Source organism: Monopterus albus, unplaced genomic scaffold (genome assembly GCF_001952655.1).
Source record: "Monopterus albus unplaced genomic scaffold, M_albus_1.0 scaffold287.1, whole genome shotgun sequence".
Classification (NCBI taxonomy): Eukaryota; Metazoa; Chordata; class Actinopteri; order Synbranchiformes; family Synbranchidae; genus Monopterus; species Monopterus albus.
Window position 1 is genome coordinate 112,032 of NW_018128167.1, and position 14,269 is coordinate 126,300.

General features: G+C 44.8%; 1 protein-coding gene across 1 annotated transcript in view; it reads left to right on the forward strand.

The window, feature by feature from the left end:
- The first annotated feature begins 7,628 nt into the window (after positions 1-7,628).
- il1rap (interleukin 1 receptor accessory protein) overlaps positions 7,629-14,269 on the forward strand; it is a 19,835-nt gene continuing 13,194 nt past the window's right edge. The window contains exons 1-2 of the mRNA XM_020622705.1: positions 7,629-8,462; positions 11,871-11,956. Of these exons, the coding sequence (XP_020478361.1) occupies positions 8,461-8,462; positions 11,871-11,956 (88 nt within the window). The 5' untranslated portion in view covers positions 7,629-8,460. The remainder of the gene's footprint in view (positions 8,463-11,870; positions 11,957-14,269) is intronic.

Sequence of the window (14,269 nt, forward strand, 5' to 3'; positions counted from 1 at the left end):
AAAAAAGGGGGGGGGGGGGGGGAGGGAGGGAGGGAGGGAGGGAGCGGGGGACTGGTTTGGAAGTGAGGAAAAATCAGGATGTTGATGATAATGACTTACATTTTATGCAAAAGGCCCTGCTGAAACAGCGGTGGGAGGCCAGCACACCTACTCTTCATCGCCACATCGTAATCATCACCTTCATTTCTGTCACGATGAAGATGACGTTTTCTTAATCGAGTGAGCGCTAAGAATTCCAAAGCTTTAAGCCATGTAGAAACATCGCCTCCTTTCATTTCTCCATGAATGCAAAACTTTCACAGTTTGGACACGCCACGCTTCTTCTTCCTCTCCATGTTGTTCTGTCCAATCAGAAGGAAGAGTTTTCTGTCCTGTCTCCCTCAGACGGCACTTCCTGTTTGTTTTTGTTTTTGTTTTGTGTGGGTCGAATTGTGGGTTTTGTTGCAGACACTGCAGATAAAATGGTGAAAGACATCCGCTCGGATCTTCTGGTGGAGTCGATCTGCTAATCTGGTTCATGTCACTACAGCAGGAAACCGGTGGTGGACGTGGACGTTCCTGCGGATGGTTTTCCCAGTCGTGCGTTACTTTGTAGACTGATTTCCTTCTTTACAGACTGCCACTGTTCCCAGTCAATTAGTATGAAAATCAGTTTCAGATCTGCAGTTTTTTGGTAACTGCAAAAAAGTACAAGACAAATTAAAAACGCAAAAGCAAATCTGGCTAAATAAGTAGAGAAAGGATAGAAAAGTGGTCCAAATGACTATAGTGCTGTCTTGTCCGTTGTGGTGAATTCGACACCCCAACGGACGCTGTGGTGCAACACTGTGAAAAGGATGCCGTGAATCTCTTAGCAGCTGATTCTTGGTGTCAGGGCCTTTAAACGCTCCACAAAAATAAAACAACACGGCTGCCCCTGCAATTGAAGTGTAGGAGGAGCTCGGTTTACAGCCCGATGATGATTTGGAAATCAATCAGCACAGAGACAAAATCACTGGTGTGATTTTTAAAATCCATCAGATCAAAAAGCTTCGTTCTGGTTCTGTCTCCGTGCTGCATTCAGGCTCTCATCAGATGCAAAGTTTCACAGTGTTGAGAAACTGTAGGCACAACTATTGTACGATGTACTTTCCACAAGCGTAGCGACGCCCCACAGCTGTTTGGGGCACAAAAATGATTTACCGAGCCCTAAAAGCTGAGTTAAGTAACTGCGATGGACTGAGGCCAGGGACGAGTTGACTCTGTTTGCTGTGTCGTTCCGTGAGGACAGTCATAACAGCCTGACACCTACACACATTTTTGAACATGACTCTATGTTTAGTTTTTGGCTCGACAGACTCGACCTACTGTTGTGATGCGTTCAGGCAGACTGAGCTCTTATTGGTCCTCTTTTAAAAAGGGGGCGTGTCTGTTTTAAATGTTTATCTTTGAGCACAACAACATGTTTTCCAAGCAAAGCATGTTGGGAACTGACACGACCTCTTTAGTTCACGGACCAATAATATGAACGAGGCAGGGTTTATGTCTAGATTTGACCAGTGGTCAGGTGATTACCTGGTGATGTCATCAGCAGTCTCTCCACCTTTGTGATTGGTTCTGTTTTATGAATGAGCAGCTCTTTAACTTTAAATCGAACAGACAGCAGGGACAGGTCATGGTTGCTTCAGCTGATGATCACAGTAGTCAACAGGCTCCTGGATTCACAAAAAGCCACAGTGAAGATCACTTTTATTGGCCAAATCTGTTACGCACACAAAGAATTTTTCTCTGGCAAGAACCAAGGCTGTTCGTCTGCGGCGCCAACTCACACATGCATGCACACGCACCGATGGTACGGCTGCCCCTGCAAGATGTTGCTTTGGCCATCGGGAGCAACTCGGGGTTCAGTCTCTTGCCCATGGACACTTTGACCTGTAGACTGGGGAGAAGGGGAATCAAACCTCTGACCTTCCGGTTAGGGGACGACCGCTCTATTTCCTGTTAATGTGCTGGTTTCAGATTGTAAGGCCTCATTTAAAACATCACAGCTCTGGTGTTTTGTGTCACCATGAAGAGGACAGACTGCTGAGCCAGGTTGTGCTCTGTGCCTCCTCATCATGGTGCGTTCATTAAACCTGGGAATTCTTGGTCTCTGAGCTGCGGCATAAGATACAGCTGGAGAGGCTGATGCCACATGTTTGCCAGGCTCTCACACGCTCAAGCATGTGGTTTATATTGATTAGTGAAACTTATCAAAATGAGCGAGAGGAAATGATCTCACATTGCACATGTGGTTCCTGTTCTGAGCTGGTCTGACTGGGGAGGTCACTGGTGGGAAACACGGACAATCATTGACAACAAAACTGCAGAGAGAGCTGAAACAAAGAGACGCCGTTGACTTAAAGCAAGACACGAGTCAGGAGTAAAATCCTGTGCCGCTGCCTGGGTATGCGGGTAATGAAACGACAAAGTCGTACAGCTAGCGGTTATTGTCTTGTGGATGCACCAATGTGCGACACTGCCTCGTGCAGCTTTAATTTTGACACATAGAAGAACAAATATTTAACTGTTGCAGAAGCGAGTGAACTGAAGCTGTTTTATCACTGATTTCATGAAAGCATGACAGCGCTGTTCAGACCGCTGATGTGTTCAGGCATTGGCTGATGGGACGATTCAGTTGCTTCGAGCTCGTCTGAATGTCCTGAGAAAGACAAGACAACTTTCTGTAGTTGGTGAAAACGTCCAACACCAGAATGTATGAAAACAACCCATGTCTGTTAGCTTCTGTAAACACTGAGATTCTCCCAGAAAACTTTGGCTGAAATCTGAGTTCCCTACCTGCTCCCAAACAACCGTGAATGGATTAATGAAAGGGCCGACCAGGTACAGGCCCAGGGGCCTGAGAGGTGACGGGGCCCCTGGCCGGGGGCCTTTCACCTGGTTGTGCGCAGTGGCCCATTGTCTCCAGACCTGTTTGAAATCAGATGAACAAGGACCAAGAACCAGTGGTGGTTTAGACCTAGTCGTCCTGGGTTTGACTGAGCTTTCATAATTTTTCAACATTACACTAAGAAATAATTTATTTAAAAGTACAAATAATTACATCATTTTCACAGGTGCTAGCTGTACCTCCTTCCATGAAGCCACTGGTTTCAATTCATTCACACTTCATGGGCTACAACATGAAAAAACAGCAGAATGGTCCTTTAACTGCTTGTGTTCACAGCAACCCGAGCCACTGCACTGCCCACTCCGACCTTCACGGTACATCAGCCCTTTACTCCTGTCCCACCTTACCAACCACCTTTTCCCAGAAAGATCTCGAGCTTTTCCCAGTTTACAGTCAGCGTCCACTTCCTGTGTTTCTCACCCAGTTGCATATTGACACGGTGTTGCACTGTTACCAACACCTTCCAATAAAAATGAGACGTTCTCTCCCAGTTGCATATTGACACGGTGTCGCACTGTTACCAACACCTTCCAATAAAACCTTCTTTAATTTTAATGTTGACTTAAAACATCTTCTTCCATGAGTCATTCAAGTAATTTAATTGTTTAAAATATTGACTAACAAGACTACGTGTATGAGCAACGTGCTCTGTGGCAGTTTAGTGTCATTGTCATGTAAAGAACCTTCCAAACACTAGGAATCTGCCTCTCTCTCTCTCTCTCTCTCTCTCTCTCTCATTTTATTAGCCAGTAACAATTCTATTAAGTAAGATGCTTTTGGGGTTAGTACTACCCAGGCCACGTGCACAGCCTGTATGAATATGAACTGTGGCAAAATGGATTTGTGCCACAACTTTATACATAGGTTTTAAAGTTGTTCAATTTAACAGATTTGAAAGTTCTCAGTTTTTGTTTCTTTCACAGGAGGTTTCTTTAACCAGTTCACTTCTGACATGACACAGTTAGTGCACAGCTCTCTGTCCTGTCAGACTGTTGAACTGAAGCAGTTGAGCCGAGGTGGGAGACGTTAACATGAGCGTCGGGTTTCCATCTCTCGTCACGTGAAAACTTCTGAAGTAGTTTTACTGCAGAAGTCAACCAGGTTCTAGTTAACAAGCTGCTGTTAACGAGGAGAGTCTGGAGTCTGAGTGCAGCACAGATTAAACTCATGCAATGATTTCTGGGAAAGTTCGTCAGCTCCCGTCGGCCGACACAAAATGTGAGCAGACTGAAGATGCTCATCGTGGCCAGAGACACTGATCCGACATGAGGACATTCTGCATGTGTAAAATATCACACACATTATTTCGGCTGAACTGTGATGCATGCTCTGTTAGCACTGCTGTTTCCGCTTCCGTTCTGAGCTACATTTAAAGTGATGACGTCGGGGTGGGCGGGGCCATAGAGGCCCGGCGCCAGGGGTGTGGTCATTTGTCTTTTCTTGTTTGAAATTCATGTTTTTAAATTCTGATGGTTGAAAGTGGACGATGGATGGAGTGACAGGGAAAGGACCGAAACAGTCCACGCCATGCTGCCCGTGAGAAAGTCTTCCAGTCGGGGTTTTTTGGTTGGACCTCGAACATTGTAGAGAGCAACAGAAATGCTGGTGGTGTTCTGCTGTTGTCTCCGCTGCTCCAAAGGGACATTATGTGTTTGTGTTGGTGTCAGCAGCCAAACCACACCACAGGAATGTTGTAACACAAATGTCCTTTCTATCAGTTGTGCTTCTAGAGCTGCTGCCGTCTCAGCAGGAGGTCGTCCGCACAGCAGCGTCTCTGCCTTCATAATCACAAGAAACAAAGATATGAACCCAAAGTATGGAAGAACTGGGTTTAAACTGAAATTTAAAGACTCCCCGATGTGGTCCAAATGTCCCAAATCACTGGTTTTTGTCTGAAAACTCAGCAGTGAGTTTTTTAAATGGCACTCAGTTATTGCTGATACTTCTTGATGTTGCTCAGTCGTAATGCCATTTAAACCAGTTAGTTCACTTCCTTTTCTCTGGTTTTTATTTTAAAAAGTATTTTTATGCATCAATTTTTCTCAGATTTTCTTTTGCAAATCCCTATAAGAATAAAATAAACACAAAAAGAAGAGTGAAGCCATGAGCTGTATGGTTGAACGGGAAAAGGGACGTCATGTTAGTAGTTTAAAAGTCAGTAGTACAACATCATTCTGAGCTGCATACACTCAGCAGCCGCCTGTTCCAGGAATAAGTACAGTTGGATTTTCCATAATATAACTGACTTTGCTGTTAGAAGCCTTTGTCCGTCTTATGCGCTGCTCACATATCGTTTCATGCATTACTAATGTACGGGCTCATGTAAAGGTTCTTGATATGTGTTGGTGAAATGATGTTCATGAACACTTTCAGAGCCTCTGGTTGTTTGTACAACTTTGAAAACTTAAAGTTTGTGACTATGCAGAAAAGATTTGGAGCTGCAGAAACAGCTGAATTGTAGTTAAATGTGTGCGTGCATGTGCAGGTTTTCTGCTTTGAGTCTGTGCTCAGACGTTCATCAAATCCGTTTATTCACTGTCTCTCACTGTCGCTTAGTTGGAGCACAGATGTTATTTAGATATTCTCAAATGTTTCCTGCACAAACTTGAATCTCTTCTGCATATTTGCACTAGTTTGCAAAACCTTCATTTGTTTTGCTTAGAAATGATTTTGAACATCATTTCACATTCACAAAGGCGTCTTGACCTATGACATATCTAACAGGTTCCCAGTTATGGTCACGTGACCTTTAAAATGGCAATTACAGAAACGTCCGTGTGACAAGAAAATGGTGCACAGCAACAAAAGAAGCTAAATGTGGTAAATCTTTATGGAAAATGTGTTGTCACCTGAAGGCAGCATCAGATTGTGAACAGAAGTAGAATGGGTAGAAAGGACACTGTGGTGCCTGCGAGTCGGCCTGCTGACCTCTGACCTTTATCCAGAGACAATAAGAGACTGTAGGGAGCACTGCCGCTGTCGCACGGGGAAGTCTGCTTCGCCGACGACATCCACGGCTTGAATTATGACTCCATGACCAAGCGACAGCTGGTCTGCCCCGTGGTGGTGGAACGTCTTTGTCAAAGCCTGAATTTTCTCCATCTTTTGTTGTGTTTGCTGATGTTTGCACCTTCTCTGAGACACTCTCTTCATATAACGCCTCATATATTAGAACAAAGTCATTGCAAATACAGCGGGATGAAAAGATGATTGAAAAATAAAAAAAGAACAATGTAAAAACATCAGCATCTGCCTCGTTTTTATGCCTGTTGAGTTAGATGTTGTCTGTTAGCTTGTTTAAATGATTAAATGAAGGGTGTAAAACTCAAAGAAACAATAAAAAGCACTGAGCGGCCTCTCAAGCCGCCCAGTGTAATGAGTAGGCTTCCACATAACTTGTTAAAGAAAATGAAAAGTGTGTTTTTGGCCACTGCAGTTACATGAAGACCAGGAGCTGGTTTGTTTGGCAAACAGCAGGTGGCGCTGTTGTTACAGCTGGGCCCATTGAACCACTGTGTAATTAAGAGAGGGCCACTGTGAATGGATTTGTTATAATGTGAAAAATATGTTGTAAACATGCTCGACCTATACTGTGAAGGATTTATTTAAACTCATTTTCTTAGTCTTTTTTCAGATGTATATTTTTATTGTGCCGTTTAAACATTATTTTCTGCTGTGTTGTGTGTATGCTGTTTGTTTGACTGTTTTATTTTGTAATGTCTGATTTTGTATCACGCTGTTTCCTTTCCCATACTCTATTTAGTAGACCTATAAACGAAATTCAGATAGATATTACAAAAACAGAGAAAACTCCCAGTAGTGCTAATAATATAATATATAATCTACACGATGTGTCCGTTTTTATGACTGATTTTTATTGTGCAATGAACAGGAAATGTTGTGAAATGTGTGTAGATCAGAGTCAGGAACACACACATGCTGAGCATCACACTGCACCGACTCAGAGCTGATCAATGAAACTGAGTCAACCTGGTAAAAGACACTTTTAATCTCGACGTGGTTTCCACGGTAAAATAACGGTTAAATAAACACAAACCCTGAACGCACTTCAGCGGTGGATGACGTCAGCACCCAGGGACGTGAACGCACCATAGTGACAAACATGTCCCCATAACCACATGGCGCGTGATGGTGAGTCTGTGATGTGCGCTGTTGCTCCGTGACGCCACCAGAGGGCGACTGCGCTTCAGGTTTCATCGATTACAAGCCGTCCATAGGTTTTATTTGTAAAACTGTAGCTTTTAACTAAAGCTGAGGAAACACTTGTTGTTCCTGGTGAGACTGGAGAGTTCTCACTACGATTAATCAAGAAGATAACTGACTGATAGTTAAGAGCGGCGGTAGAAAGTAAACTACATTTACACAAGTACTCTACTGAAGTACAGCTTGGGGCATTTGTATTTTACCTGAGTACTTCCATGTCCTACTACTTCATACTGTGACTCCATGTCAGAGACAAACCTTGTACTTTTTACTGCACTACATGTACCTGATGACTTTAGTTCTTTTTCAGAATCTGATGAATCAAACCAAAGAATCACCAGACTTTGACTTTGTTGAGCAGGATGGAAAGTACTTCCCAGTATAAGTATATAAGGTAGTTACCATCAGCTCCACCTTTACCAGCTGCAGCATTAAAGTGATGGACACAGTAATTAGTCACTATGATCCAGTATCAGAGACGTTACTGGGACACGGGCCGTTCTGCAGTACTGGTACTATATACTTGAAGTACTTTTACTTAAGTACCAGTTGACTGCCGGACTTTAACTGAGCATTTGCACAGCATGGTCCTGCCCCGATGAGCCTCCTGGCAGCCCTGCTCTGGGGCGGGGGAATGGGGATGTAACATCGCGGAGCGCACGGGGAACGCACGCGGACTGGGGCGGTTGGGAAATCAGACTGGTGTCGCAACGGTGTCAGTAAGGAGGAGGAGGAGCAGCGTGGACCGGAATACACTCAACTTCTACTTCCTACAAGTACTAACGGCCCTCAGCGGTTCAATGTATGTTTTGATGGCTTTGTGCGCGTCAGACGCGCATTTTAAGCAGAAAAGTCGCCACGGACCAAACCAGAGTCCTGATGTCAGCCGGCCGTCTGACACGATCCTCTGGTTTGGATAAAGGCAGCCAGCCTCTGCCTTTAATTAGTTAATTAGTAGGTACGGAACGTTAATCCAGGCTCCCCCATCTGAGGACTTCCCGGATCAGCGGGGTCTGGACCGGCGCGCTCCTCTGGGGATTAGAGCCCTGACACGGGACTGTTAATCATCAGAGCCGCTGCTCCCGGTGCTGCGGCACCAACCGGAGTGTGACTGAGTGTCAATCCGCGGCAGGACTCTGTCTCCCCTCAGTAAGCCCGGAAAGACCCAGGACACCCCCCACAGACCGCTCCAGTCCTGGACCCGCTCCGCCCTCACCCAGCTCTGTCCGCACACCCCCTGGGACCAGCAACTGTACAGCCCCGACTGGCTCATCCGACACCGAGGAGATCGACTCGACCCGTTGCCAATGTAAGTTCACGTCCTGTTGGGTTTTCTTTTCGGATTTCGTGATTTTCACTATGGAGTCCGACACTTCCCCGCGTTGTTGTCCTCGTCGTGGGGTTTCTTATACTAAAGGTCGCTCAGAGTGAGAGACCACCCCGACAGACCCGTCTTTACTGCTGGTTTGCGGATTTGCGTTTCAAAATCTTGTAATTTATTCCTTTATCTGTTATCTTTGCCAGTATGTACAAGTCGAGAGCACAACGACAGATTATGATCAATCATTCACATATATTCTACATTTCGGCTTACACATAAACCCCAAACTGCGCTCACATCAACACAAATAGGCCACAACTTGAATCCGTTGTCTCTTATTTCACCAGCTCCAAATACAGCGCATTGAACGGTAACGCTCAGTGAAAGACAGTCATGACATCTGAGATTCCTTAAGATAAACTGTTTCTTGCTCAGTCATTTATAGGCCGAATTCATATACGAATTATATTATTTGCAAACTGCGGTGTAATTCAAAAAGGAGTTTGCTCATAACCTTCCAAACGACGTGGACACTGAAAGGAACACTTTTTAAAACTGAGTCCGGGGTGAGTTGGACGGTCTGTCCTGTCCCTCAAGCAGTTGGTGTTTTTCATCGATCCGGTCTGATAATCAGATTATATCAGTCCGATCAGTTTGGGAACTCTGCAGTGATCAGCAGAAACACACTGCGGTTCACCCGATTCTTCCTCATCGTCTTCAAACTAAAATGAGGTGTGGCAGAAAGATACAAAATGTGTGCATTCATCATCATCACATGTCCACAGGAGACATGGGAGCATTATGTGTTTTCACTTCTGGCACTAAAAACTGATTAAAATGAACCAAACTTACTAAATAAAGGAAAACATAAACAAAACCTTTATCACTTTTATTGCCAAAAAGACTTGATGGTCATCCAACCAGAAGAGCAGATCCCAGATGAAGGACACGAGACAGTCTCTGTCCCTGCCTGTGCTAGAGACACTGCTCTCTGAGGTTCAGCCTTATCAATCAGATCTGGTTGTTTTCTATTAGTTTGTTTGGTCATAAACTAATCTGCCTTAGATGTACTCGTACTATCTGAATGTGGGTGGACCACCAGTGCAACTAATGTCGACTGCACTTTCATCTGTTTTTGAAAATAAACCACAGATTATTGATAAAAACAAAATTTTCCTCACTGATCAACGGCTACTTGGAAAGTCAAGCCCTCTCATGTCTAATCTGTAAAAAAAATCATCCATCTGAGATGAAAAGCTGTGTGAACCAGTTTCTTTCTGCAAACCACAGTGACAAACCTGTAAATCCCACAAACTGCAGAGACCATGTGACTGAGCTGAGCTGGGCTTCCTGCTGTTGGTCACTTGGCCCCTGAGCGCTACAGCCTCAACACTCAGCTCATGTGCGACAGAGTCTTTGTACTCGTATTTAGTCTGAAAGCAAACTCTGACCTGCACCTGCAACATGCTGTGTCATGTCACAGGCCGTGGTGTTGCAACAGAATTCAGCATGTGAAGCGTTGCTGCACAGATTGTGATATGAAGTAACATCAGTAAAATATGTTACAGTGAACTTCCACTTAGCGAGGTGGAGTCTGGTGACTCTTTAAACCAGGGTTTGATTTGTAAACAGATGTGGAACATCTTTCATCTCAACAACCAATTGGGAATCATTCAAAATCCACACATTGTTTATTATAGATCAGAGTTGGGAACATAGAAAAACTGACTCATGTGGATTCGTTCATTTCAGCTTCATTCAGAAAGTCATCAGTTTTAGTTCCCTAACAGGTCGGAAGTGAAACTGACTGCAGGACAAAACACCAGGTCAGATCTGTTCTTATATAAACAGTTTCTTCAGGGGATGTTTGCAGGACAAGATCACATGTCGGCTAACACCTGCACTAACACACTGACGTGCGTGGGTCCCACAAGTAAACATCGCCTATTGATCCGTGAAATCACCAGAAAATCAAACAAGATGATGAAATCAAATGGATAAAGAGCTGAGTGTTCCATGTGGAGAGAAAGGAGAGGTGGTGCTCACTGTTATCCATCCAACTCATCTTTGTCCCATAACCAGAAGATTTACTGAGGGGCTGAGAGACCCTGACACACCTGGTGGGACTGACAGTATCTACCAGGACTTTACATAGGGTTACTTCACTAGTACAACTGTGTCCAGGTCACATCATTTAAATGGACACAGCTCCACTGTCGACCTTTAGAGCTGTTGTGTCACAGCATTTCAGTTTTCCTGTTTCAAGAATTGACACAGGTGGAAAGGAAACTGACAAAGTTTGCAAGTACTGACGGACGAAGGCCATTTAGGACCGGGACAGTCCAGGATATGTCTTTCAGAAGCAGTCGGGACACAGGACAACATGCTGGAGCTGCTTATTGGAAACAGGCGGCGCACGTCACCCAGTGCTGTGGCTTGCTCGGGGGTGGGGGGTTGTTGATTTGATCGTGACCTACGACCTAATCAGTGGTTTTTAACGTGTTCTACAGTGAAACTGCAAAGTAAGAGCAGCAGTCAGGTCAGTGTAGTGCAGTAAGAAGTCACATATCTGCCTCTGAAATGTAGTGAAGTGCAAAGTAGCATAGGATGAAGGCACTCGCAGTACAAGTCGCTCAAATCTGTACACAAGTACAGTACATGAGTAAAAGTACTCAGTTACTTCCCACCACATCATAATGCAGCGCAGTGGGAGGGTGCAGGTGTGCTGTCGGTAGAGTCCAGAGCTCTGGGGGCTGCAGAGGTTTGAAGTTTTCTTTGTTCATATAACGCTCAGTGTTTGTACTAAAGCCTGCACCACTGATCCACAAACACCCACCAGACAGACAGAGGCATCATCTTGCAGTTTGGGACAAATCAGAAACACATCTCTTAAAATAAATCAGTGCAGCCCAGGAGAAAACCATCCTGCTCCGTTTGTGCCTGTTCCTGTTAGGTGTTATACACCGTGTCTGCCTGCTGTTTAATCTGAGTGGTTTTGTTATTTATGCTTTTTTACCTTTTAATTTTACCTCCCTGGAGTGAGACGCCGCGCTGTGTCTGTGGTGTGATGTTCAGTGTGTTTCCAACAGTACAAAGCTTATTTGGTGCATCTTGTAGCTGAGGTGCTGCTACAGGCAGTAGAACCTGTGGTGGCTGATTCTGTGGTGGACGTACTGCACTGACATTGTTACTGACTGTTAAATACACAAATACACTCTGTGGCACGAAGAACACAAAGCACTGACACGTAAACTGTTTGTGCAATTTACATTTCCTCCCTAGTTTGTATGATCAGCGATGTGTGGACGCCCACTGGGCCTGTCATCAGTGCTTTCCTTTGGTTACCTTTAGTAGTCACTTGTTGTCTCCATTAACACGCTCCTCATGTTTCTGCAGGGCATCCTTCATCTCCACCCTCCTCCTCCTCTTCATCGTGGCGGTAGGGATTACACCGGCTGTCAGTCAGTCCAGTGACCCGACAGGTAAGTGGCAGCTGTGTCAGGTGGGTTGTGATTGGAGCTCATTAGAGGACACAGATCAGTGACGCCACAAAGTCCACACCGGTGCATTCTGGGCAACGGCGGTCAGACTGTTGTCAGCACGTACATCCACATGGTAGCAGATTAGTATAAAGCCGGTCAAACTGTCATCAAGTGGTGACATCAAGTCAAGTCCCCTCACAGCCAGAAGGTTCGCGGTTCAATCCCCGTCAAACCCGGGGCCTTTCTGTGTGGTGTCTCCACGTTCTCCCTGTGCCTGCGTGAGTTCTCTCTGGTTTCTCTCCAGCTTCCTCCCACAGTCCTAAGACATGCAGCTTAGGTTGATTGGTGACTCTAAACTCCCCGTAGGAGTGAGTGTGGTTGTTTGTCTACATGTCAGCCCTGTGACAGACTGGAGACCTGTCCAGGGTGGACCCCGCCTCTCGCCCAGTGTCAGCTGGGATTGGCTCTGGCCCCCTGTGACCCTGCTCAGGAACAAGTGGTATAGATAATGGATGGATGGACATTGTCATCAGTGTGCACACATGTAAATTTGTGCGCAGTCGCATGAGCAGTGTTTTCAGAAGTGAGGGGGATTAAAAGGTGTGAAATATGATCTTACTGCTGTCTGCTTCCACATTGTGCACAGCAAATCAGTTTTGTTCATGTGGTGCAGCTCTGCAGAAGCGGGCTTTGATTAAAACCCAGCACTCTGGCCTCATGGGAGGGTGAATGGATGGTTCCAAGGAGACGAGGGTCGTTTGTAAGACTGTCGGAGGAGCAAAGGGGGAGGATGAATGCAGGAACAGATACTGTAGGGGGTGCATGCTGCAGCTGATGGAGCTGGGTGATGGAAATGAGCGAAAAACATAACGTAATGGTTCATTAATCGTCCAAGTATGAAGTTGCAACGTTGCCAGCAACATGCTAATGTCGGAACTTTGTAGCTCTGTTCTGTTTCAGCTGTGGTTTGAACAAACGAGAAAAACTGAAGATGATTTATTTCCCTTCTTGCATGTGGTGCACCACAGGCTACTGCTAGTGAGTACTAGTATTCCCTTACACTTACTTCTACTCCACTACTTGAGAATACTTGTGATGGATGATGCTTAAGCTCCTAAATAAATTCTCCTCCAACTGAAACTAAACAAACTGTAGCTGCTGTTCCAAACACATGAAACCGCACACAGATGGTAAAGTTCAGAACAACACAACCAACAGTATTAGTCCTGAAACACTGAGGGCCAGTCTTCTTTTTCTTTCTTTTTTAACTTTTGATACTTTAAGTACATTTGGCTGATAATACGTCTGTACTTTTCACTTGTGTCAGGTTTTGAATCCAGGACCTGTAGTGCAGTATTTTACAGTACTGTTTGAGTAGAGGATCCAAGTACTTCCTCTGTCGCCGAGAATACTACCTTCTTGTTAAGGTCAAGAATTTACTGGTGTCACTGTAATGAGTTGTTGTTTACAGTAAAACGATTAATTATTTATCATCTTGTACAAATTTTACTCTAATATGACAAAACCGACTGAGAATCATGTAAATACCAACATGCTCAGGTCTGCAGCTGCACGGTACAAATATTCCCTTAGGCTTTACCTGTACAGTGTCCGACACTGCAGCAGTGTGTTACAGAAGGCTGGATGATGTGGGAGGTGGAGGGGTGGGATGGTGGTGCTGGGGGTGGATGGATGGATAATGGAGGAGGAGGAGGAGGAGGAGGAGGGGGAGGGATGTTGGACAAGGTTTTAATAGAAAGACTAATATACCGGCTGAGAAACTCTGACAGCTCCATCACCAACACACAGCAGAGAAGCTGCAGAGAGTCTCCATTTATCGTTCACTGCTCAGGATCTGGAAAACCAGCAACACTGAAAGTGCTCTACTCTAGGTTCTCAAACTGCGGCTCTGGACCCAAAGCAGGCCGCTGTAGGGAACTACTTGTAATTAAACTAGTAGTCTAACTACATTTTGCAGTAGTTTACTAGTAGTTCAACTACATTTATATTTGTGCAGTGACTGAAATAGTTCACTACACAAATATGGCAAAAATGTAATTTAACTCCTGGAACTACAAATAATTTTGACCCATAAAAGGAATTATTTATTTTTATGTCACCATTGCTTGTCTAACCCGCTGCCTTCTGGACAAGAACTGTGCTCACATGTCGCATAAAGAGGAGGTTCTGCTATGAGGAGTAGCAGCAAAGGATGGGCCTCGTTACACCAGTGTTTAAGTTGTTCATGTGGTTTAACAGGTGTAAGTTCAAGACCAGTTTAGTTGTTATACATACATACATACATACATATAT